At 37.3% G+C, this 25,275-nt stretch overlaps 1 protein-coding gene across 2 annotated transcripts in view; it reads left to right on the top strand.

Annotated features, from left to right (window-relative positions):
• The window catches only part of LOC149839365 (uncharacterized), a 41,557-nt gene that overhangs the window by 6,705 nt on the left and 9,577 nt on the right, over positions 1-25,275 (top strand). The window contains exons 3-6 of one of the 2 annotated variants that reach the window (XM_090002507.1): positions 14,124-14,292; positions 17,033-17,121; positions 18,379-18,543; positions 18,721-18,798. In XM_090002507.1, coding sequence (XP_089858633.1) covers positions 14,124-14,292; positions 17,033-17,121; positions 18,379-18,543; positions 18,721-18,798 — 501 coding nt within the window. The remainder of the gene's footprint in view (positions 1-14,123; positions 14,293-17,032; positions 17,122-18,378; positions 18,544-18,720; positions 18,799-25,275) is intronic. The other variant, XM_090002508.1, reaches the window with a different exon arrangement.

Raw genomic sequence — 25,275 nt, 5'->3', positions numbered from 1 at the left:
AGTCAATAAAAAAGAAGTAAATTATACTAATAAAAAAATAAACAATGCATAATTGCATACCAAAAGTATATCATACACAACGTATATAACGATGAAATAATGATCCCAATAATTTTCTGCTTCATCATCAAGTTCATCATAAAAAAGAAGATTTAGCTCAGTTAAGCCCATGTTTATAGTGGTGAAATCATGCTCCCCCTCCAAGTCACACTCTTGAGGGTTTAAATCCCAGAATTTGGATGATCTTTGTTTGCATTACAATTAAAATTCAAAGATGTTAAATACATGCATATTTAAATGAAGGAATTAAGAAATAGTCAAATAACTAAGATACCAATTAAAAAACAGTACATGTATTCCTCATTGGTTCTCCAAAGTAATCGAAGATTGGAATAAATAAAAACTAAATCCTTTGCATCCTTGTTGTGTTAAAATATAGTATGCGTATGGATCTGGATCCAGATCCATACGCACGTTAAATATTCTAACACATGCTCAATGTTGTTTCATTAATGACATTCCTGTAATATTTCTGTAATCTCAGCCATTGGATATTTGCTTATTTATAAAGCTTAGGGCTTGAAGGTCGGGTTAACGCGCGCCGCCCCAGCCATTGTGCATCTCCCTCCTCTCTCTCTTTTCTTTATTTTCTGCAGTGAAGGTTGAACCCCACACGGAATCTTATATGGTATCAGAGCAGAGGTCGCGGAACCCTACCAGAAGTGTGTTCAGCGAGATCTGAAGATCTCTGAAGGAACAATTTTTGATACATCTCTTCGTCTATTCTTCTTCTTTCCTGGTAACTTCTGCTACTCGTTCATTTTTCTGATTCTCGTTCATTCTTCTTCTTCACAGTACTCATTATCATCACCATCTGTCTCTCTTCTTCATCATTAACGTCTGCAACATCATTAACGTCTGCAGTTTTCCTTTTCACCATTAACGTCCTTCGACATCAATGGCGACAGTTTTCTCCTCTTTGATTGCAATCCCTTTGATTCGTGTTTTCCCTCTTTGATTGCAGTCTCCTCTTTGATTGCAAACAAATCTACTGCAATTTTTAAGTATTTTTTGATTTATTTCCTCTTTGATTACAAAAGTTTCCTTTTTATTACTGTTTAGTGTTTTCGGTGCGACGCCTATAGGCAAGTTATAACAGTCTACAATCTCGATTCTGAATCTAAAAAAAAAGTCATAACAGTTTACGTCTATTGGTAGCACGGGTGCATCCCTTATTGAAGTTCTATTGATTGATTAAGTGATCTCCAACTTTCTTTTTCTTTTTTTTCATTCGTCTTGTTCGTTTATTCGTTGTCCCATTGATATGGATTACTCTTCGTCATCCACCTTGTCCTCCGGTCCCTCTACAAATTTCTTGAGTCAGCTCGTTACAGAAAAACTTACTCTAATTTTTTGAGTATACAGCCTGGAGGAAGCGGGATCAGTCTTTGGTTGCTTATATTACGTCAACACTCTCTCAAGAAGTGTTGGTTACTCTTTCAGATGATTGCACTGCGGCGGATCTGTGGGGTAAGTTGTCTCAGACATATTCTCAGATATCAGAAGCCCGAGTTATGTACTTAAAAAATGAGTTTCAAAATTTGAAGAAAGGCTCCATGCCAGTCATGGAATACATAGGCCGCTTGAAGAGTATTATTGACCAATTGGCGGTTATTGGAAGTGCTATTTCAGATAAATATAAAGTTCAACGACTCCTCAATGGATTGGGCCCTGATTTTGACATGTTTACCACAGCTTTGTCATGCCTTCCTCACTTGCCTACTTTTGACGATCTTCAAGCGAAACTTCTCCAGCATGAGATAATTATGAAACAAAGAGCAGAAGGAAATGAATCAGCTCATTCTCATTCAGTTTTGGTCATGGACACTTTTGTCGGTTTTGGACGAGGGAATGGAGGGCATCAAGGAGGCAGAGGCCGCAGACGTTTTGAGCAGGGAGGACGTGGTATCTTGCCTACACCTAATATTTCTGGTGTTTTTAATATAGGGAATCAGAGGAGAGTGCCCACTTGTTTGTTATGTAACAAAAGAGGACATGTGAAAGCTGATTGTTGGTTTAATCTACAAAATAGAGGAAAAATAAACAAAATTGAAAATAAGTCAGCTACTACTGTGGACACGAAAGCGCCATCTACAGATGTGCAACAACTTTTGTTATCAGCGTTGTCACAGATGACGATCAAGCAAAATGAACAAGGCGAGTGGTATGTTGATTCTGGTGTTGCCACTAATGTTACAGGTAATGCCGGTAAGTTATCTCACTTATTGCCTTATTCTGAAAAAGGTAGTATAATTACGGGAGATGGAACTTATCACTCCATTAGTCATACTGGCAGTGCACATATCCCTATGTCAGAGTCCTCACTTCACTTGTCCAATGTTCTCCTTGCTCCTAATATTAAAAAGAATATTGTTTCTGTAGCTAAACTTGTTGACGATATGAATTCTTTCGTTGAATTTACTCTCTCTTCTGTTTATGTTAAGGATCTACGAACGAAGGAGACGTTCGCTAAGGGGCAGCGACAAGGAAACATGTACGTCTTCAAGGAGATTCCCTCAATGTCTTCGCCTTCAGCCCCAGTCCTCCAGTTGAAGTCGTCCAAGCATTCTTCAGTGTCTTCGCCTTCAGAGTCTTTGTTTTTCCTTTCATTGGAAGTTTTTAATTCATCTCATTGTAATAAGCCAGATATTTGGCACAGTCGTTTGGGCCATTGTAGTCGGGGCTTCATTAAAAGCCTTGTATCTGATGGTCTTCTTCCAGAGTCTAGTTTATGTTCCTTTTTAGATAATAATAAATGTTCCTCATGCGAACTCTGCAAAAGCCATGTTCTTCCGTTTCATATTATTAATAAAAGGGCTTCAAAGCCATTTAAGATTATTTGTTCCGATGTTTGGGGACCCACACCTATTCCTTCTCTTTTCGGTAGTCGTTATTATGTTATCTTTATTGATTCTTATTTCCGTTATACTTGGATATATTTCTTGAAACATAAGCATGAAGTTTTTCAAATATTTCGAGAATTCCATTCGATTTTCAAAACAAAGTTTTCCTGTGATATTGTATAGTGGGGGAGAGTATTCATCAAACAAGTTTATTGCCTTTCTTCGGGATAAAGGAATAAGTCGACAAGTTTCTCACCCTCATACCCCTCAACAAAATGGGGTTGCGGAAAGGAAACACAGACATATTGTCGAGAGTGCGATGAGCATGTTACATGATAGCAATGTGCCCATTAGTATCTGGACATAAGTTTTTCACACATCTGTTCATGTCATAAATCGTCTTCCTATGGCACTTCTGGATCAGAACTCTCCATATTATATTTTATTTGGGCAACATCCCTCTTAGGATGAGCTGCATGTTTTTGGTTGTGTATGTTATGTACATATTGATTCATCTCTGCGAAATAAGTTTCAGGACAAGGCCATTAAGTGCAGATTCGTTGGGTATGCAGATGAATACAAAGGCTATCAATGCTATTGAAAGTTTTTCACCTGTAGAGAAAAGAGAGAAGAGAGAGAGAGAGAGACGAAGAAGAAACGCAAGGCCTTTTTCAGCTGTTACGCTTTCTGTTTTCTCATTCATAGAATCGTGACCTAAAAGATGTTTTTATAATGTTACAACACAGTGATATGGATCCGGGTCTGGTGTATCCAGACCCGATAGTCTAAGTGGGTTACAATACATAAGTATGGATATGTGGATCGACGTGGATCGGGTCAGATCCTTTCCACCTTTTTCACCCCCCTCAAGTTGATCATGGTTTTGGACCATGAACAACTTGCCTTTAAGCATCCAAAAACGATCCTTTGTTAACCCTTTGGTAAATAGATCTGCAACTTGTCTTTCAGTATTGACGAACTCAGGCTCAATCTCTTTTTCTTCAACCTTCTGTCTCACAAAGTGTTGGTCGATCTCAATGTGCTTGGCACAACTATGATGTATTGGATTGAATGACATGTTGATAGCACTTTGGTTGTCACATAGCAAAGTAGTGTGGGAAATCTTTTCTCCTACTTCGGTTAGTAGATGCCTGATCCATGTGATTTCGGCAGTAGCAGCAGCCATAGATCTATACTCAGCCTCAGTGCTTGATCTAGCGATGGCCTTTTGTTTTCTACTGTTTCAAGAGACTAAATTTTTTCCGATGAAGATGCAATATCCTGATGTAGATCTTCGTTCATTAGGATCTCCTGCCCAGTCTACATCACAATATACAGTGAGTATGTGCTCATCTTTGCCATATGACTGTGGTGAATATATCAATCCATCCCCAATAGTCCCTTTCAGATATCTAAGGATCCTCTTGACTGCTTCCATATGTCCAGTACGTGGCGCATGCATAAATTTAGACACTTGATTGACTGAATAAACAATATCAGGTCTGGTGAATGTGAGGTACTGTAACATTCCTATTATGCTTCGATACCTGGTGGGTCATCACACAGATCTCCATCCTGAACGCTAAGTTTTTGATGAAGCACACTCGGAGTTCCCAGAGGTTTGCAGTCTTACATGCCTGCCTTGCTCAGAACGTCTACGGTGTACTTGTGCTGAGTGAGTGTCAAGCCATGAGTCTGGTTATCAACTTCTACGCCAAGAAAATAGCATAGAACTCCAAGATCCTTCATTTTAAACCTCTGACCTAGTAAGTCTTTTACTTCTTGGATGTGGGTCGCAGAGTTTCCTGTGATGACAATATCATCGACATAAATTAATAACAGAGTGCTCATAGTCTGACTTCTAAAGATAAATAATGAGTGGTCCAACATGGAATGTGAAAATCCATGTTTCTGAATCTCTAGCGAGAAGCTATCAAACCATGAGCGAGATGCTTGCTTCAGACCATAGATAGCTCTTTTTAACCTGCACACATGAGTTTTACAAATTTGTTCTTGATACCCAGGGGGGTGCTCCATGTATACTTCCTCCTTTAAGTCCCCATGTAAGAATGCATTTTTTACATCAAGCTGACTCAACTTCCATCCATGTTCAACAACCAGGGAAATAATAATTCGGATTGTTCTCATTCTTACAACTGGACTGAAGGTCTCATCATAGTCTTGCCCTGCTTCTTGAGTGAATCCTTTTGCCACAAGCCTTGCCTTGTACCGTTCAATAGTTCCATCTGGCTTGTACTTTATTTTGTAGACCCATTTACATCCGGCAACATTTCTGTCAGGTGGTCTGTGAACAACTTCTCAGGTTCCACATTCATGCAAAGCTTGCATTTCATCATTCATGGCTTCTACCCACTTGGTAGAAGTGGCTACCTAGTAGTACATAGTGGGCTTTTCTTCCTTATTGAGAGCAGTTAAGAAGAGTTGAAAATCCAATGAGAAGTTGTTATAGCTGACCCACCTGTCAATGGGATGTCGTATGCGATTTGATTTTCTGACCTCAAGAGTACGAGAATGAGTCAGATTGTTGTCTGAGACATGATCTGAATGGCTTGATGCTGTCGGTCTCTATCTAGAATAGACAATGCCTTTGTATCTGCCTGGTACTTCTTCTGTATTCTGTGATCCCAACGTCCCAGTGTCTTCAAAACTCTCTTCTTCTTGCTGCACGCAATCTGAGGAGCATGCTTCATTGGAGTCAACAAAAAGTTCTGAACTCAACCACGGATAGTAAACTTCAGTTGGCATATTCGTTGCATCAGCTCCGTCATCAAAATTTTGTTCATCAAAGACAACATTTCTTGAGATTCTGATACGTTTGTTGGTGGGATCATAACACCTATATCATTTGTAGTCATCTGCATATCCCACAAACCTACATTTATGGGCTTTGTCCTGAAACTTGTTTCTCAGAGACTGATCAATATGCACATAGCAAACACAACCAAAGACACGCAAATCATGATAACTAGGATGAGCTCCAAAAAAACAATGATAAGGAGACTTATTTTCCAGAACAACCATGGGCAGCCTATTTATCACATGCACGGCAGAATGAAAGGCTTCTGTCCATAGGTTGATAGGGAGATGACTGTCATGAAGGATACTCATGACACTTTCAACAATATGTCTATGTTTTCATTCAGTAATCCCATTTTGTTGAGGTGTGTGGGGGCAGGACACTCTTTTTCCTATTCTATTATTTCGAAGAGAAGAAACAAAATCACGGGATGAGAATTCCCCACCTCCATCACATTGGAAAAATTGAATGGACTCAGAAATTTGATTTTTGACCAAGGAAAGAAAATTTTGAAACAAAGAGAAGACTTCCGACTTATTCTTTATGAAATATATCCAAGTGTATCGAGAATAACTATCAACAAAGATCAGATATGCTCCCAGATCCAGAGACAATTGGGGCGGGTCCCTATGCATCAGAATAAATAATCTCAAAAGGTTTTGAAGCTCTCTTATTAATGGAATGGAAAGGCAATACATGACTCTTACATGAAAGACAAGTGGAACACTTATGACTGCTCTCATTCCCATTAAGACTTTCTTTTGGAATGAGATTATTAGAGACAAGTTTCTTAATGAAATGACTCCCACAATGTCCTAACCGACTATGCCATAAGAACGGCTTATTATATTCAGAAATACTAAAAACACTGGCAGAAGAAGATGAACACAACTCTAACGAAGGTTTCGAATTCAGATGAGCAGGGCGGATAACATGACATGGAGCTTCTTCAAAGACATACATATTGCCTCGTCTTTTTCCTTCAACGAATGTTTCCCTCGTGCGTAGGTCCTTGACCTGCACAGAGAAAGGAGTAAATTCAACTGAAGCATTATTATCATCAATAAGCTTGGAGACAGAGACAATGTTTTTCTTAATGTCAGGAGCATGAAGAACGTCAGAAAGAGTAGGAGTAGAATGTGACATGGGAATGACAGTTTTTCCAACATGAGTAACATGATGGTGGGATCCATCTCCAGTAACAATCTTACTTTTTCCAAAATAAGGAATAGGATTAGAAATCTTACCTGCATCACCTGTCACATGAGTCGCTGTTCCTGAGTCAACAAACCAAGTGCCTTCATCACTCTGTTTCAATTTCAACTCTGACAAGACAGATATTAGTAGATCTTTGATCTCTCCACTATCTCTGGTATTTGTGAACTTTCTTTTCGTTTCTGTCTGTGGGCCCTTTCCTTTATTCTCTGGATTCTGCCAACAATTTGCCTTGATATGCCCCTTTTTGTTACAAAAGAAGCAAGTGGGGACGGATCTTGATCCCTGCGCATGGGCAGACATATTTGGAGTGGGGAGCAGACCACACCCTCTATATTTATTTCGCCCTTGTCCTCCTCGTCCTCGTCCTCTACCATAAGTCACTCCTGTGGCAAAAACTTCTTGAGAATTTGTGTGGATGTGAGTTTCTTCAGAGAATCCCTTCAGAGTCATTTCATACTGAATCAATTTCGCCCGTAACGCATCGAAGGAAGGAAGAGCAGGAAGGCACAATAGTGAAGTGACTATCATATTGTAGTCAGATCCCAATCCACTCAGAGTTTGTTGCACCATGTCATTGTCGCTTACGGCACATCCTATAACTGCAAGCTGATCTGTGATGGTCTTTATCTTGTTTAAATATTCCATGATGGTCATGGATTCTTTTCTTAACAACTGAAATTCTCTTTTAAGGAAAACCATCCTTGCTTGAGAAACCTGCGAATACGTCTGAACCAGTCGCTCCCAGAGTTGTAGCGTTGTACAATTGTCGGGAATGACAACTAGAACTTCTTGAGACAGGGTTGAGGTGATGTATGCAACAACTGATTGATCTTTCCTTTCCCAATTGAGAAATTCTACATTTTTGACATACACGATCGAACTCGCCCCTTGATCATCTTTCTCTTCTCTCGGGACAAATTCTGGTGGAACAAGAGTGGTTCCATTCAGGTGACCTAAGAGACCTTGACTCCTTATAAAAAGAATAATTTCTCTTCCAAATCAAGAAATTTGAGGTATTCAACTTTTCATAGACGAGTTGGTTGAGGAAGCTTGAAGAAAGATTTGATTGAGAGTGATAAGGGTCCATTTGAAAAAAAAACAACGAGAATGTCGACCAGAGTGTTCACAAAAAGTTCAGCCTGTTTTTTTTAGGATATAGAATCGCAGGTTGTCGGATGCAGGGAACTCAATTTTTGAACCTTTTCTATGCAGTCCAGAAACTGAGATTGATGAGATGAAGAATGCCTTCACACGTTAAAAGAACCCCCCTTTTTTTTATAAGAATAGAAATAGATAATCAAAGAATAAGTTTCATAACATAGCAGTAAAGAATCATAAAAAAATATTCGAATGTGCAAAGACAGACTTAGAGGAGATTAGGTAAGGCAAATCAAGAAAAGAAATTAAGGAGAGATTCAGTGTTTCACGTGAATCACAGTCACCCACATTCTGTGTTCACGTAAACGTGAATCACAGATTCACCAAATATGAAACCCACGTGAATAGAGGTCACGTGGATCACGGTTTCACCAAGGGAAGAAACCCACGTGAGGTGCGGGTACATAGTAGATTTCAGAAAAAGGGGAGGAAATGGAGAGGAACAGAAGAAAAGGGGAAAGGAGGAACAGAAAAAAAAGGAGAAGGGGAAAGAAGAGAAAAACTTTGATTTTCCGAACTTCGCTCTTGCCGGAATCCTTCTCAGCCTTAGTCGAACCTGGCTCTGATACCATGAAACTTTTTCACCTGTAGAGAAAAGAGAGAGAGAGAGAGAGACGAAGAAGAAACGCAAGGCCTTTTTCAGCTGTTACGCTTTCTATTTTCTCATTCATAGAATCGTGACCTAAAAGATGTTTTTATAATGTTACAACACAATGATATGGATCCGAGTTTGGTGTATCCAGACCTGATAGTCTAAGTGGGTTACAATACATAAGTATGGATATGTGGATCGATGTGGATCGGGTCGGATCCTTTCCACCTTTATCAGCTATGACCCTACTCCAAAACGTATTAGGACCTCCAGGAATGTTGTTTTTGATGAACAAAATTTTCAGGTCAATGACTCTAAAGAGTTGTCATCTCGAGAAGTAGAGGTATATGATCCATGGATGAGCGCAGATCTTTTTGCTAATACAGGAGAAACATGTCAAGCAAATTGTCCTTCCTTCGTCTTGAGTAGGGGGTTGGATGACTCACAGATGCGTGTTGAACCATCTCCAGTGGAACCACCCCCAGTAGAACGCTTCTCTGGACAGATATACACTAGACGGGACAAAAATATAAAGCAGAGGAATGTGGAAAGCATCGCTAATGATCCGGCTCAAAGGCCGTCACGCATTAGGCATCCTATTCAACGATGGGTGAGTTATGAGACATTTTCTCTTGATTTCCAGTTGTTTATGTCTCAACTCACAAAACAGGATGAACCCACTTGTTTTAATCAAGCTCTTCAATCTCGTCATTGGATTGAAGGTATGAATGAAGAAATGGAAGCACTTCATGAGTGCCAGACTTGGGAAATAGTACCTCGGTCAGAAGGAAAGAATGTAGTTGGCTCAAAATGGGTTTATAAAACAAAGTATAAGCATGAAGGAAGTATTGACAGATATAAAGCGTGACTTGTTGCTCGGGGATTCACACAACAATATGGTGAAGATTACGATGAAACTTTTAGTTTGGTAGTCAAAATGGGTACAATTCGTGTCATTATATCCCTAGCAGTCGACCGATGATGGAGGCTTAGCCAGATGGATGTTAAAAATGCATCCTTGCATGAAACTTTAAAGGAAGAAGTGTATATGGAGCAACCTCCTGGTTATGCCAAGAAGGATCCTACTGCCTGGGTGTGCGAACTAAGGAAATCTCTGTATGGGTTGAAACAGGCATCCCATTCTTGGTTTGAAAGTTTATCTATGCAAATTCAAAGCTATGGTTTTAGAAGATGCTCTCTGGACCACTCGCTCTTTATTTACCAAAAGGCAGACATCGTTATACTTCTTCTTATATATGTTGATGACATTGTGATCACTGTGAGCTTAGATAATCATGTGCAAGACGTGAAGCAGTTTTTAATGAAAACTTTCAAGATGAAAGATTTAGGGGAGTTGAGGTACTTCCTTGGTGTGGAAGTTGACAGGCAAAAAGACACATTAACACTCATGCAACAAAAATACTCTTTATCTTCTGGAAAGAGCCGGGATGACGAATTGTAAACCAGTCAGCACTCCGAGTGTATTACATCAAAGGTTGAGCTCTGTAGATGGCCATCTTTGTGTCAACCCAACAACGTATAGAAGCCTCGTGGGGATGCTGCAGTACTTGACCTTTACCAGACCTGATATAGTTTATGCTGTCAATCAGGTATCCCAGTTTATGCATGCTCCAATGGAAGGTCATATGGAAGTTGTGAAGCACATTCTACGATATTTAAAAGGAACTATAGGAAATGGACTTGTTTATCGCAAGAACGATAACCTGCATAGAGGGCATGAACTCATCACTTATACAGACGCAGATTGGGTAGGGGATCCAGATGAGAGACGATCTGTCTTTGGATATTGTGTATATATTGGACACAATTTAGTGTCCTGGAGCAGCAGAAAACAAAAGGCAGTGGCACGGTCGTGTACAGAGGCTGAATACAGGTCGATGGTTGCAGGCACGACAGAAGCTACATGGATTAGACACTTATTGAGTGATCTTGGGGAGACAATTATTCGATCATTTCTTCTATGTGACAATCAAAGCACAATAAACATTGCATGTAATCCTATTCAGCATAGCAGAACGAAGCACATTGAGATTGATCAACATTTTATACGGCAGAAAGTCGAGATGGAGATAGAACTACGTCATGTTCGAACAGAAGATCAAGTGGCAGACTTGTTTACCAAGGGGTGAACATGACGTCAATTTTGGCTATTGAAGAGCAAGTTGTACATGCTCCAAAACCACGTACAACTTGAGGGAGGGTGTTAAAATATAGTATGCGTATGGATCTGGATCCAGATCCATACGCATGTTAAATATTCTAACACATGCTCAATGTTGTTTCATTAATGGCATTCCTGTAATATTTCTGTAATCTCAGCCATTGTATATTTGCTTACTTATAAAGCTTAGGGCTTGGAGGTCGGGTTAACGCGCGCCGCCCCAGCCATTGTGCATCTCTCTCCTCTTTATCTTTTCTTTATTTTCTGCGGTGAAGGTTGAACCCCACACAGAATCTTATATGTTGGTGAGTTTGTTTCTCTTGATGTTGTGGATGTGTGCATACTACAACACGATGATGAAGCAAACTGAGATATCAATATCAATGCAAGACGCTGGAGAAGAAGTGTTTTTGATCCATATGTTGACCACCATGTGGTAGGTGTTCTACCTGAATTCACCAGAGCCGAACCCAATTGACCTAGGTTCGGTTCTGCCTGGGTTGAACAAAACCGAACCTAGCAGACGAACCCAACATGCTTGAGTTCGGTTCTGTTGAACCCAAGCCTCGGTTCAGCAGAACTGAACCCAGCAGGCCTGGGTTCGGCCCTTGCACCAACGAGGGGAGGAGGGAGGAAAAGGAAGAAGAAAGAGAGGTGGAGGAGAAAGAAGAAGAGAGGAGGCATCAACGGAGGGAGGAGGAAAAGGAAGAAGAAGAAGAAAGAGAGGAGGAAGAGAAGGAAGAAGAAGAAAGAAGCGAGGAGGAGGAGGCGAAGGAAGAAGAGGATGAACAAAGAGATAGATAGATAGAGAGATGTACTTGAGTTTGTCGCTACCATCGAAAGAAGAGGAGAGGAGGTGGCCCTTCGTAGTCGTCGTCACCGCCCTCCTCAGAAGAGGAGGGGAGGAGAAGGAGGAATCAGGGAGAAGGAGGGATCGGGGTGGGTCAGTGGTGCGATTGTGCCCTAAACCCCCCTCGACACCTCCAAAAACCCATTTTTTTAAAAGGATCAAAATAAACTCGGTCAACGTTGATCGAGTGTATTTTTGTTAAATATAACCCTGGGTGTGGGTTGATCGCACTCAAGGTCATTTGATCGCAGCCGGTGCGACAAATTTTAATTATTGTCGCACCGGGTGTGACGCTTGTGCGGCGGCCCTTTAGAAGAGTCCCTGTGACATAGCATATCAGGTTCGGCTGGTCCCAACATCATTGGGGCTGTATTCTTAAAGTTAGGCACGAACTGGACTCTAATCAGATTGAGTACCTAAAAGCCCATCAGGTACCGGGCCAAGTGTCCACCCATAGTTGTTTCTGATGTGAATGGTGGAGAAAGAATAAAATGATTTGTATACTTCTATTGGCAAGGTTGGATTAACTCCTCCTATCCCAAGTGGATGAGCAACATCATTGGCTTTGCCTTGTAGGATTCATGATTTTGCCTATAGTTTTTAACTTTATGTGAAGAAAATAATATCTCCAAGATGGATGGCCACTGGCTCTGACTTGCAACAAGTTGCAAATGATTCATATGTCCTGATTTTCATTTCCATTTTTCCCCTTAATTCTTGGAAACTCTTTTTTAATCTCTCTTTTCTTTCTTCATTGTAACTTGAAATTTTCAAACATCTGAAGGTTGGGACTTTTCTTTTCATTTTGACATTGTTTAATTCATGTTGGCAAATGATGCCTCTTTCTTGCTCTGTGCAAGGAAGAACCAAAGTCACAAATATTTAGAATTTATCACGAATTTATTAAAAAAACCATTGAATTGAAATATTGATGATAAAAGCACAAGATCTTCATCATAATATCATATCACCAAGATTTTATTTAACTCACAATAAAATTGTTAAAGCCAAACTAAAAAGTTCATTATCTTACAATAAATTTTATTAACAAAAGTCAAAAACTTAAAGGGTAAATCATATGAAGGAAGCCCTTAAGGCCTTACCTTTGCCCATAGTTACAAGAATTGCGATTCCCAGGAAGTGGAATCAGAATCAGTTAGGAATCATGATCCCCAGTTATGGGAATCCCAATTCCTACAATGCGTTAATCCCAATTCCCATGACATGAAATCTCAATTCCTTTACATGGGAATCTTGATTCCTATTTTTGGAAATCGTGATTCCCTTAGGAATCTTGATTCTTTTAGTAATCCTAATTCTTGTGTTTGTACAGTTTTACATATAGACTCCTAAACGGTTCCCATACCACTTTCTACTCGGTTCCCACTTTTGAATCCTCTAAAAATTTGAAATGACTGTTTCCTTATTCTGATTCCTGTACTGCTTCCCAATTCTGGTTTTTGCTCTGGCAACTATGCTTGTACCTTTTTTCTCTGTGTGTATGAGAGTGGTTTTGGAGGGGTGGGGGAGAAGGATGTGTGTTGATCCGGTTGATACAGAGTTGATAAAAAAGCAAAAACAATGATTTCATATTCCAAACAGTATGAATTATAAAATAAGACTATGATATATCTTTGAATATAGGTCTTGACTTGGTTTTCTTTTGAATAGGTAAAATGCAATGAAAAAAAAAATCTACTAGTAAGAAAAAGAAACAACAAGAATGAAGAATCGTATGACATATTCAAAGTTTCACTTGTTTTGATCTATTGTATTATTATCTCGACTTGTTGTGATATCATCATAATTTTTATAATTTTGATATTGTATATTGTTTATATATATATATATATATATTTATTTATTTTTTTAATTTTAAAAATTGTATACACCAAGATATTTAACATAAAAAACCCTATTTTCTATAAAAACTCCCAAGATTTTCCCCAAGAATAAGATTTGTTACATTGGTAAGGAAACATAGAACTTGTAATCTTTCTCAGGGATATGCACTGTAGATTGTTAAAGAGAAATCTATTGCCCAGTTTATATTAGCTCATGATGAATTGTTGATCCTGTCTGGTTGCGTACGATTTTATGATATGTTAGTCTTCTATGCTTTAAGAATAATTTAATATTCAGCATGTTTCTTGCTTTAGTAGTGCATTTGCAATAGTTGCTTCAAGTTGGTAATATGCTCTTTCACATTTTTTTGTTGGATTCTTCATTTCTCCACTATAACTGGTCCCGCAGTGCTGTGCTTATCTTACCTTCAATGGCATTACGGCCTCATATCCTTCTAGTCGATTAGTGGGTGTTTTTTTCAAAGCAAGGCTTTCAGACACAACCTCAAACTCTTTGCATAAGTTCTGACTCTTTCTTTCTTCCCCTTTTTTTTCCAGGATGAGAGGAAAGTTTCTGTTCTTATTGGCATCATACTGGTACTTATGCTTCATGTGGTTGGGGTTTATTGGTGGTATAGAAAAGATGACCTTCTATACCCACTTGTCATGCTTCCTCCAAAATCATTACCACCATTTTGGCATGCTATATTTATCATCGTGGTGAATGGTAAGGACTTGGCCTTGAACACATGTTTATCATGGATGTTGATTGTACTTATTTTTTATTTCGTTAGCAACTTAGCATAGGTTTAAAAGATAAAGGCATATTTATAGGACATAAGAGTGTGAATAAATTCTTAAATAAAAGGATAAAATCACAATCTTACCTGGATAATTCTGAAACTTCTGATTGTGAAACAGAATGGCATGCTTAAGTACTTCAACACGACAACAAACTTAGCCAAACAATTCTCATCAGTAGCCCATTCTCGTTTTGGCTTCTTCTCCATGCAATGAAGGTTACTATTATCATTTATATTCTGTGGGTCATATACTCACTGAATTTTGTATACGGCATGATATAGTGTATTTTATTGGAAAGCTCATCCTTTATGGTGGTCAGTCCAGTGTAATTTATTGAATGAGTTTCCTAGCTTTTCTCTAGACATATTTTGTGATGTGTAATGTGCATTTAGTGAGATTATGAAACATAATGGTTTAGTAAAGAAACAATTTTAAATCTGGCAGCTTGGTGTTTCAGTATGTCACTAAAGAAATGCCAGAAAGTTACGGTTAAATGTAATTTAATTTGATATTGCAGTAGCATGAATATCCTTGAACTGAGAATATAAGCCCTTACCATATTAACAGATTGATGTAATAAAAGAGTTGCATTACTAATTGAAAAGAATTATGTGCTTGAAACAACTCATCACTTGGGGCTTATCATTTATTACTTAATGTTTAATGAATTTAAATTTTACCTATAGTAGTGGAACATCTCAAGTTCATTGTCCCCATTTAACACCTTGGTTATATAAGTGCCAATTACACTTTGCAGAAAATCCTGATCTGTGTTGATAATGGCTTCCAAGGAAAATGACATTTGCATGAAGTTTTTTTTTTTTGCATGATATATTTCAATCTATGTCACACGGACACTTCACTTAGCATGTGTATCCTGTGCCTAAACGACACGACACTCGGACACTCCAGGACACTTCATGGACAACCAAATAGTGTCGGACAAAGTCAACAATGGATCATTTTTATCTATTTCTTTTTATGATCATAAATACTTGTTTTATATTCACTTGCATTCTTTTCCTTTTAAAATTTGTCATGAATTATGTTATATTTCAATTTCAACTTAGTTTTATTATTTGATTTAGAATTGCTGACTTGACCATAATTTGTGAATGCTTTACATGGAAAATCTGACTGGCAATGTACTATAATGGTTTTTTAGATGGTGTCCCAATTCTTAAATTAACTCAGTGTTAAGTCTTTATCTAAGTGAAAATTTCATAACATGTAGGCAGCATGAAATAAAGATCATTTTAATACTTGATATAACTTTAGGAAAAGTTTTGCAACTTTGAAAAACAGAAAACTAATGACCTTAAAAAATTAATGAGTTGATCAGAATTTGGTACTTGATTTTGAATCCTTATTTTTTTGTGCCTGGAAATCACACATACAGACTCAGATTTGTAACTATAGATGAACTGAGAGTGTAAACTGAGAAGACATATCATGAGATGTTGAAGATTAGCATAGTACACTGAGATAAAGTTACATCTGAAAATTTGTGGTTACTCTTATGGTTAAAAAGGCATTTTTGTCAAAGTTAAATTACCAAACCACCTTCTGTTACGTTTTTGAAATATTGTTTTGACTTTTATTTTCCTTCAGAAAAGAAAGGCATAATCTACTCTAGAAAAACAACAAAAAACACTATTGTATAGGTAAGTTGATAACTTTATGCAGTTAAAATTTCTGAAGTTCATAGCAATGGCTTAAAATCTATGGTACCGCGACACGGCAGATTGGCCGGCGTACCCGTGTTGACATGGGCGCGGGTACCGGACGCAGTACCAGTACAATGCGGGTCGGGTTGGGTCTGGTCTCAGACCATTTTTTTTAATTTTTTACCCGATAAACCCCCCTCTCTCTCTCATCTCCCCAAACCCTTGCTTTTTGTCCAGAGGGGAAAGCGCTTGTGTGTGTGTGTGTGTGTGTGTGTGTGTGTGAGAGAGAGAGAGAGAGAGAGAGAGAGAGAGAGAGAGAGAGCAGCTCACCTATCATTGGGGCCCGGCTCCTCCTTTTCTTGCTGCAACTTTCGAGAGAGAGGAAAGGGCGAGAGGGGAGAACTTTCGAGAGAGAAAAAACAAAAAGGAGAAGGGGTGTAGCCCTTCCCCTTTTATAACACGTCTTCATTGGCCAGGTTTGGACAGGTCCAAACCCTATATATATATATATATATATATATATATATATATATATATATATATAACCGTGTCCCCATACCCATATTTTTTGGAATTACTGTGTTGTACCCTCTGCACCCGCACCCGCACCCGCACCCGTACCCCCCGTACCCCCGTGACATAGCTTAAAATTAAATGGACTCGTTTTTATATCAAGATCCAGCTCGAGCTTGCACAAACCTAGCCTAAGTTTGAATTTGAGATGACCTCATGCCTTAATGAGCTAATATTGAAATGGGGAGCTTGGCTTGTTACCCTAGTTTGCTACACCCAGTTGGTTCACCAAAAGGACATAAAGTTATCAGATGAAATTATTATGCCGACTGCTCTGTATTTATCTCTTGTGCAGAATGTATGGTACAGTTTTTATTTCTTTGTATGTTCTTTTATTTTTTATGCAAATAGTTGATTTTTTCCAAGCCCATTTAATGATTACTTTAAGTTTGAGATGCTTTTGATTGTTTTGCTTTTTGACAGATACCATGGTTCGCCAGGCAGCAATGGTTTTCAAGTGCATATTACTGATTTACTATAAGAATAGTAGAGGGCGTAATTATCGGAAGCAGGTATTGTTGCTTTCATTTGGTGAACCTATTTCAAATCATGTATTTTGTTGGTTAGATTGATATTCTCTACCCTTTCACATGCACATGTTTATGTAGATGGGTGACCTTGTCGCATAAACATGGACACGGGTAAGGGACATGATAAGGGCATGCTTAGTACAGCATGATTTTTTTTGTAAAACTAGGACACTGGACACATTAACGTGTGCATGTGTGTATTATGTTAGTGCAAATTCTTGAACAGCAATTCTAAATCATTTTTATAAAAAGCATTAAATAATAAATCTAAGTTGAAAATTGAAATGTAATGTAATCGATGAAAATTTGTAAAAGTAAAGAGACAAATGTAAATACAAAATAAACAATGAAGGTCATGAAAATAAACAGAAATAGATAAAGTTAAGGACATGATATTGAGTATTAACTATCAACTGTGTCTATGAAGCGACGCGGTGTGTTTGGTCATGGTGTCGTCTCATGTCAACATGAGGCACACATATTATGTGAAGAGCCTGTGTGACATAGATAGGAGCTGTTAGTGTGCATGAGCATCCTTGGATGATAACATATTCACCACAAATTATACCCGTAACAACTTTTTGAATAGCATGGCGGTTTCATGCATTAATTTTCACTCTGTAAAATTGCAGAACAGTTATTGCGTGAAATGACCCTTAAAGATATAGATTTTTGATGAACATGTTATGGGTGGTCCCTGTATAATCTGGATCTTACAGGATGTGTTACTTGTTGGCAGAGACATTGTGTTAGTCAAGGTTGAATAGAAGTGGCCAATTTTTCCATATATGACTTTCAGGAGCTTTGTTCTAGATGATGAACACTGAGAATTATCCACACATCTTGATTCATGGAAGTTTCTATGTTTATATACTGTTCTGGATGAGAAATCTGGGTCGTGATAAATACCTTATTATGTTTTGTAAGAAAATAAATGTTGTCCTAGGTTATACTGAGCTTGGAATCCCAGAAAGAAATGGAAATGAATCTCAAGAATGAAGCACCCAAATACCACATGACATAAAGTTCGTTCAACCCCTGTTTAGTCTAGCCCATTGGAGGTTGCCTTCAGACCATGAGTTTGATGTATCTATTTTTGTGGATGTTCTTTAATTTTCATCTCTGTAGGACATTTCTAAAACTGTTATCAATCATGTTTCTGATAAATTTGTTTTTGCTATAACTGAATAATTTTTCATGAAGTACTTTACTCATGGTTCTTTGTGTTTGGTTTTGCAGGGTCAAATGCTCACCTTAGTTGAGTATGTTCTGCTTTTGTATCGTGCTTTGCTACCTACTCCTGTTTGGTATAGGTTTTTCTTAAACAAAGATTATGGGAGTCTCTTCTCATCCCTTACAACTGGGCTATACCTGACCTTCAAACTGACATCAATTGTGGAGAAGGTAGGAGGTTACCCATGCTACAATTTGTTTTCGCCTTTGCTTTTATCTGTTACACTTTGCATCTTGTAGAACAAGTTTTCTGTTTTACTCTCTGAGTGTCCTGTGCACAAAACAGTGTCTTTGAAATGTATGAATGGATGATTTAATTCCTATATGTGATGATTTTGCCCTGTCCAGGTCCAGTCTTTTTTTGCTGCTTTGAAGGCATTGTCTCGTAAAGAGGTGCATTATGGGTCTTATGCTACACCGGAACAGGTTTAGAGTCTTTTCAGAACCCCATCACTCTCCTTGCTTTTAAATAGGATTGAAATGACTAGCCTATTAACCATTTCTTCCAGAAATATCACGTTTGACCTGTAAGAACCTTTGAGAGATTGCTGGTTGCTTGACTAACTGGTTTTTTTTTCCGGCTATGTTACTTGGATACTGACACGAGTGTCTGAGTCAGACACGGGAAGAAGTGTCGGACATAGCAGGCCTTAAAACACTAGACACTTGGATATGGCTATATATATATATATATATATATATGAGAGTGAGATAAAAGAGAGATTTAAAGAATTATGCAAACAAAACCATAAAATATAATTTGCACATTCCTTTCTCATTTGCAGTTGATCCTCGATGATGTACACAAGTGTCAATCATGTAATACTTGTAATGAAATACAAAAGTGCACAAATAGATGCCACTAAGGTCTTACACAATTACAAATATGTACATAAGTACAACGAGCCTCTTATGGGCCAATACAAATCAAGAGCACAGACCACTTAAGGGCAAGAACATAAAAAATAAATAAATTTATTGATAAAATGCTTAAAAAAACATTAAGAAATCAATGAGAGAGATCCCATATTTATAGAGTTACAAGAGGACAGGAGGCTAGACAACGGCTAGTTTAGTGCCAACAACTAGAAAGCTAAAAATAAAAAATAAAAAGCGGTGTTTTACAAAACTGACCCTAATGGGCAGGTCCTATTACATCAATAGAAAAAAGACAAAAAATGCCCCTAAGGGGCATTACCTATTACATGCATGCAAAACACAAAAAAAATATATATATATATAATACAAATTAACACTCCCTCTCAAAGTGATCACTGAAAGTTTGTCTAGTAGAAAGTGAAACCAAGGTGACAAAAGCGCCTTGGCCTTGGTGAAGCAATAAGCCACCTAATATTATGAGGTGACATAAGGTAGAATAATAGTCTTCAAAAATTCTTCACGCATGTAGTGACAATCCATTTCAATATGTTTAGTCATTTCATGAAATGTATGATTGTCAGCCATGTATATTGCACTCTTGTTGTCACAAAATAGTCTTGCGGGTATCTACAAGTAAAACCCCATATCTTCAAGTAACCTTCTCAACCATATAATCTTTGATGTTGTGGTAGCCATATCATAATATTCTGCTTCAGTAGATAACAAAGATACTTTTTTGCACTTCCAAGACATGAAAGAGTCACCTAAAAAATACATAAACGTGTAGTTGATCGTGTGTCATTAGGATCTCCTCTCAAGTTTGAATCAGAATATGCAATTAACTCAAGTGGGGAGGATGAAGAAAATAAAACCCTTAGAAACAAAATTTTGTAAATATCTAATAATTCTCATTACAACACTCATGTTCACAGTAGTAGGAGAGTGTTGAAAGCTTGAAAATGGCTTGTGATATGCACTGCAAGAGATATGTCAAGTCGGGTTATTGTCAAATAGGTGAGTGCTCCAATCATCTAACTGAATTGAGTGAGATCCTAATCTCAGTAGCAAATTTGGATCGAGTCAGTAAATAACCATGAGGGGAATAAGCTACTTTAATTCCCAAAATGAATCTAAGAAACCCCTAGATCTGTCATTTCAAAATTTTGTTTAAAAATACCTTTAATTTATTTAACTCCCTGTTTGTCTCATCCAGTAATGATCGTCATCAATGTAGAAAAGTAAAACAACAATACCTGCATCAAACTTCTTAACAAACATGACAATATCAGTATAGCAAGATTTGTAGCCAAGTTTAATCATAACAAAATTGAACCTATCATATCAAACTTTAGGAGCTTATTTCAAACCATACAATGCTTTTCTTAGATGAAGAGCTTTTTCAGACGGAACCTCAGATCCAGGTGGTGGGTCTATGTAGTCTTCCTCTTTTAATTCACCATTTAAAAATACATTCTTGACATCCATTTGATAAATGGGCCAACCCTTAACAGTGTAATAAAATGTAAAAAGTGAACAAAGATATGCCACTATAGGCTTACAAGATTACATGAATGTGCACAAAAGAAATATTTAAAAAAATATGCCTCTTATGGGCCAATACAATCAAGAACATATAGCCATGGGCAAGAGCACAACTAAAAATAGATATAAATATTATTGAAAATGCTTAAGAAAATATGGGGAAGACTCCCATATTTATAGAGATTACAAAGGACTCGAGGGGTTAGCCAACTAGCCATTGGGCTAGTACCAATGACCATAATCAACAGAAAATGTAAAAAAAAAAAAAAAAAGAATAAAAAAGACAAAAGTGCCCCTAATAGGCACAACCTATTACATAAAAAAGGAAAGGACTAAAATACCCCTAATGGGTATTACCTATTACAAATACAAACCATATTAAATATATATATATATACATATGTATATAGCTATGTATATATACATATATATACAACTTTAACACTCTCCCTCAAACTTACGGTGATAACATCAAAAGTTTGTAAAGTAAGAAATGGAATTGAGAAGGAAGTGCTTTCATGAATAAGTCAGTCAATTGAAACTCCTATGCTACATAGGGAAATGTGAGTCTTATTTAAATATTCTTCACGAACATAGTGACAATCCATTTCGATGTACTTTGTTCTTTCATGAAACATATGATTGCTTTATTCTTTCATGAAACATATGATTGCCAACTATGTAGATGGCGCTTTTGTTATCACAACATAACTTCAAGGTGATTGCATGTACATCCCCATGTCTTCCAATAGTCTTCTCAACCACACACGATTTCTGATGTCGTGATAGTCATGACACAATACCCATCTTTTGTTGACGTTAAAGATACTATCTGCTGTTTTTTACACTTCTAGGATACCATTGAGTCACTTATATAAACACAGGCAGTAGTTAAGTGTCTATCATTGGGATCTACCCAGTAAGAATCAAAATATACAATTAATTCAAGTGAAAATGAATAAGATAATGAAAGTCTCTTAGAAACAAAATTTTGCAGATATCTAATCATTCTCATCACAACACTCATGTGCACAGTAGTGGGAGAGTGTTGGAACTGGCTTGCAGTATGTACTGCATGAGATATGTCAGGTCGGGAAATTGTCAAATAGGTGAGAGCTCCAATTATGTGACGGAATCAAGTCAGATCTTCTAAGGGTGCTCCATCATCTATCTTAATTACTTCATGAGTATCCACCATCTTCTCATCGATAATTCCAGACCTATCAATAATCTCAGTGACAAACTTGGATTGAGTCAATAAATAACCACGGGGGAGTATGATACCTCAATCCCCAAAAAAAGTTTAAGAAATCCTAGATCAGTCATTTCAAAGTTTTGTTTAAGAACACTTTTAATGTAGCTAACTCCCATTAGTTTTTTATGTATATTTTGATCAAAGAAGCTTCATTTTCTACAAATGAAACATTCCTTAAATCATGACATTTAAATCCTTTTTTGGTTTTCACTATAACCAAGAAAAACACAAGGTATCGCCCTCGGTGATAGTTTGTCATTCTTATTGGTAAGCACAAAACATTTGCATCCAAAAGTCCTTGATCTAGAATAATTGGGGAGATTTTGTAAATTTTTTCATAAGGATAGGCATTTTGAAGTTTGGTGGAATGGACCCTATATATGAGATATACAGTGGTAAGCGAGGCCTCGGCCCAAAATTCTTTTGGAACATGTTTAAAAATAATTTTACTTCTAGTGGTTTCTACCATGTGCCTATGTTTCCTCTCGGCCAATCAATTTTGTTGGGGTGTATTGGCACAAGATCTTTGGTGCAAAATACCATTGGTCTCTAAATACTTTTTGAAGTCATTTGAAATAAATTCTCCCCCTGAATCACGGCGAAAAATAGAAATATTGGTTTTAAATAAGTTTTTAACAAAGTTGTGAAAAGTTTTGAAAATTTCAAAAACTTTGTATTTGTGTCTAAGAAAATAAATTCAAGTATATCGAGAGTAATCATCCACAAAAATTACATAATAAACATAACCAACTTTTGAGGCAATAGGAGCCGGACCCCAAATATCCGAGTGTACTAATTCAAGTGGTTTAGTAGAGAAAAAAATCCTCTCTTTAAAATGGAATAGCTTTTATTATTCCAAGAATGCAATCAATACAATAAAAACTTTCATTACAAAAATTTATCAAAAGAAGTACATTGGTGCTAGGATGTCCTAGCCTAGCCTTTGATGTCACAAAAGTATATCCATTTTTTTTACATTATAACAAAAAGTATCTTTGTGAATAATCAACTAGTCCATGTAATAAATATCTCCTCTGTGACCTTCCCCCATCTGCTTTCCGATTTAGAGATCCTGCACCAAATATCGATCCGATGAAAATGAGATATTACAACCATGGTCAACTATTTGAGAAACAAAAATAAGGTTTAAATTAAGTTTTGGAACAATTCTAACTTTAAAAATAGAAATTTTAAAAAATTCTTTTAAATTTTCAATTCCTTTTATGTTAAGAGAGAAACCATCAATGGTAAAAACATTAGATTTACTTGAATTAGTCTCACAATCGAAAAGTAAAGAATCATTAAGAGTCCTATGCAAGTAAACACCAAAATCCAAGAGCCAATAAATCTTAGTAAGAGGTGAGGAGGAAATCACGACACCCGTGAAGGAAGAAGACGAGCCTTTGAGAAGCGGTTTTTGGGCCTCCATCAATTGGGACAACGTTATGGTTCTAACGAATTTGGAATCTCCATTGGTTTCACTTTTGTCCTCTTGAGAAGCGTCTACCGTGGCTACCCTCTTGTCATCTTTTCCTTTGAATTTAGGGCAATAGGGCTTGATGTGCCCCAGTTCTCCACAATTATGGCAAATAATCTTTTTCCTCCTATCATTATATCGTGGCCTCCCGAAATTAGGTTTAGAGAAGTGTGGTGGCCTACATGCATTTGTATTTGCATCTGGTATAGAGACAGCCAACACATTATCCTTAGTCTCTTTTGATTTAGACCGTCTTCAATTTAGGTTCTTTCATGCATACTTTATGGAAATGTGGAATCTTCCTTCGGTGGATGATGGTGACCCAAACTTGTTCATACTCGGGTCTAAGACCTTTCATAAATTGAAAAAATTGTTCTTCAAGGATTTGGTTCTTCCTTTGAAGAACATCATTGGGTGTATCCCATGTAGGTTCCAGTTTTATCATTCGATCCCACAATCTTTTGAGAGTGCCATAATACTCTCCAACGGTCTTATCCCCCTGCTTACAATTATGGATGCTATCACGCAAGTCCCACTTGTGTGCGGCATGTTTTTTAGCGTAGGTTTGTTTGATGAAGACCCATGCTTCATCGGCTCTTTCAAATTCAAGTATATTGGCACAAGGTTCTTCACACATACTTCTCATAAAAAGAGAAAGAACGGCCAACTTTCCACTCTTTGTAAGCTTTCTTGTATTCCAAGAGCCTTTTCTCTCACTTCCTTTAAGAGTTTCTTCTTTGGACAACCCATTTTCTCCCAGAATGAACTTAGTGAGAATTGATTGTCCAATCAATATTCTTTTCACCGCAGTGGCCCACATATTGTAGTAGGTTCTATCGAACTTGACGGGAACAACCGTTACAATTTCTTTATCGGCCATGATGAAGAAGAGAATAAGAGAGTAGGAAGAAGAGAGAAGAAGATGGAGGTTGATGATGGCGAGCTTTTTGAAGCAACGAACCCTTGAACACTCAAATAACCTCCACACCATCTCTATTCACGCGATCCTCAACTTCAAGATCCCAAAGGCTCTCATACCATGTAATGAAATATAAAAAGTGCACAAATATATGCTATTATAGGCTTACAAGAATACAAGAATGTGCACAAAAGAAACAAACCTCTTATGGGCCAATACAATCAAGAACATAAGCCACTTATGGGCAAGAGCACAACTAAAAATAAATATAAATATTATTGAAAATGCTCAAGAAAAGCATTAAGAAAATATGGGAAAGACTCCCATATTTATAGAGATTACAAAGGACCATTGGGCTAGTCCCAACGGCTATAATCAACAGAAAATATAAAAAATAAAAAGGATTAAAAAAAAACAAAAGTGCCCTTATTGGGCATAACCTATTTACATAAAATGGAAAGGACTAAAATACCCCTATTGGGTATTACCTATTACAAATACAAAATAACATTATATAAATATATATACACATAACTATATGTGTATATGTAGGGAAAACCCTCCCAAACCTCCCCAATAAATGTTTTATTGGATTTTTGGTGTTTTTTTCAAAATTCTGACCATACTGATGTGGTCTATATGCTTGTTTTTATATGAATCAGTTCTTGGAGCATTTGATTCTGCTGCATGGATAGGTTTTTATAAGTTTCAAAATCAATGACGAACATTTTTCATAAATTTTTGAGGCTCCAAATACCATTTTTCTATCCAAAATTCATGATCCAAGTATCGATTTATAGTAAATCAATCATGTTGAACACATTTGTATAG

Source organism: Nuphar pumila, chromosome 4 (genome assembly GCF_984573655.1).
Source record: "Nuphar pumila chromosome 4, dmNupPumi1.hap1.1, whole genome shotgun sequence".
NCBI classification, from domain to species: Eukaryota; Viridiplantae; Streptophyta; class Magnoliopsida; order Nymphaeales; family Nymphaeaceae; genus Nuphar; species Nuphar pumila.
Note: the sequence above shows the minus strand (reverse complement) of the source record. Positions and strands in the feature narration are given on the sequence as shown.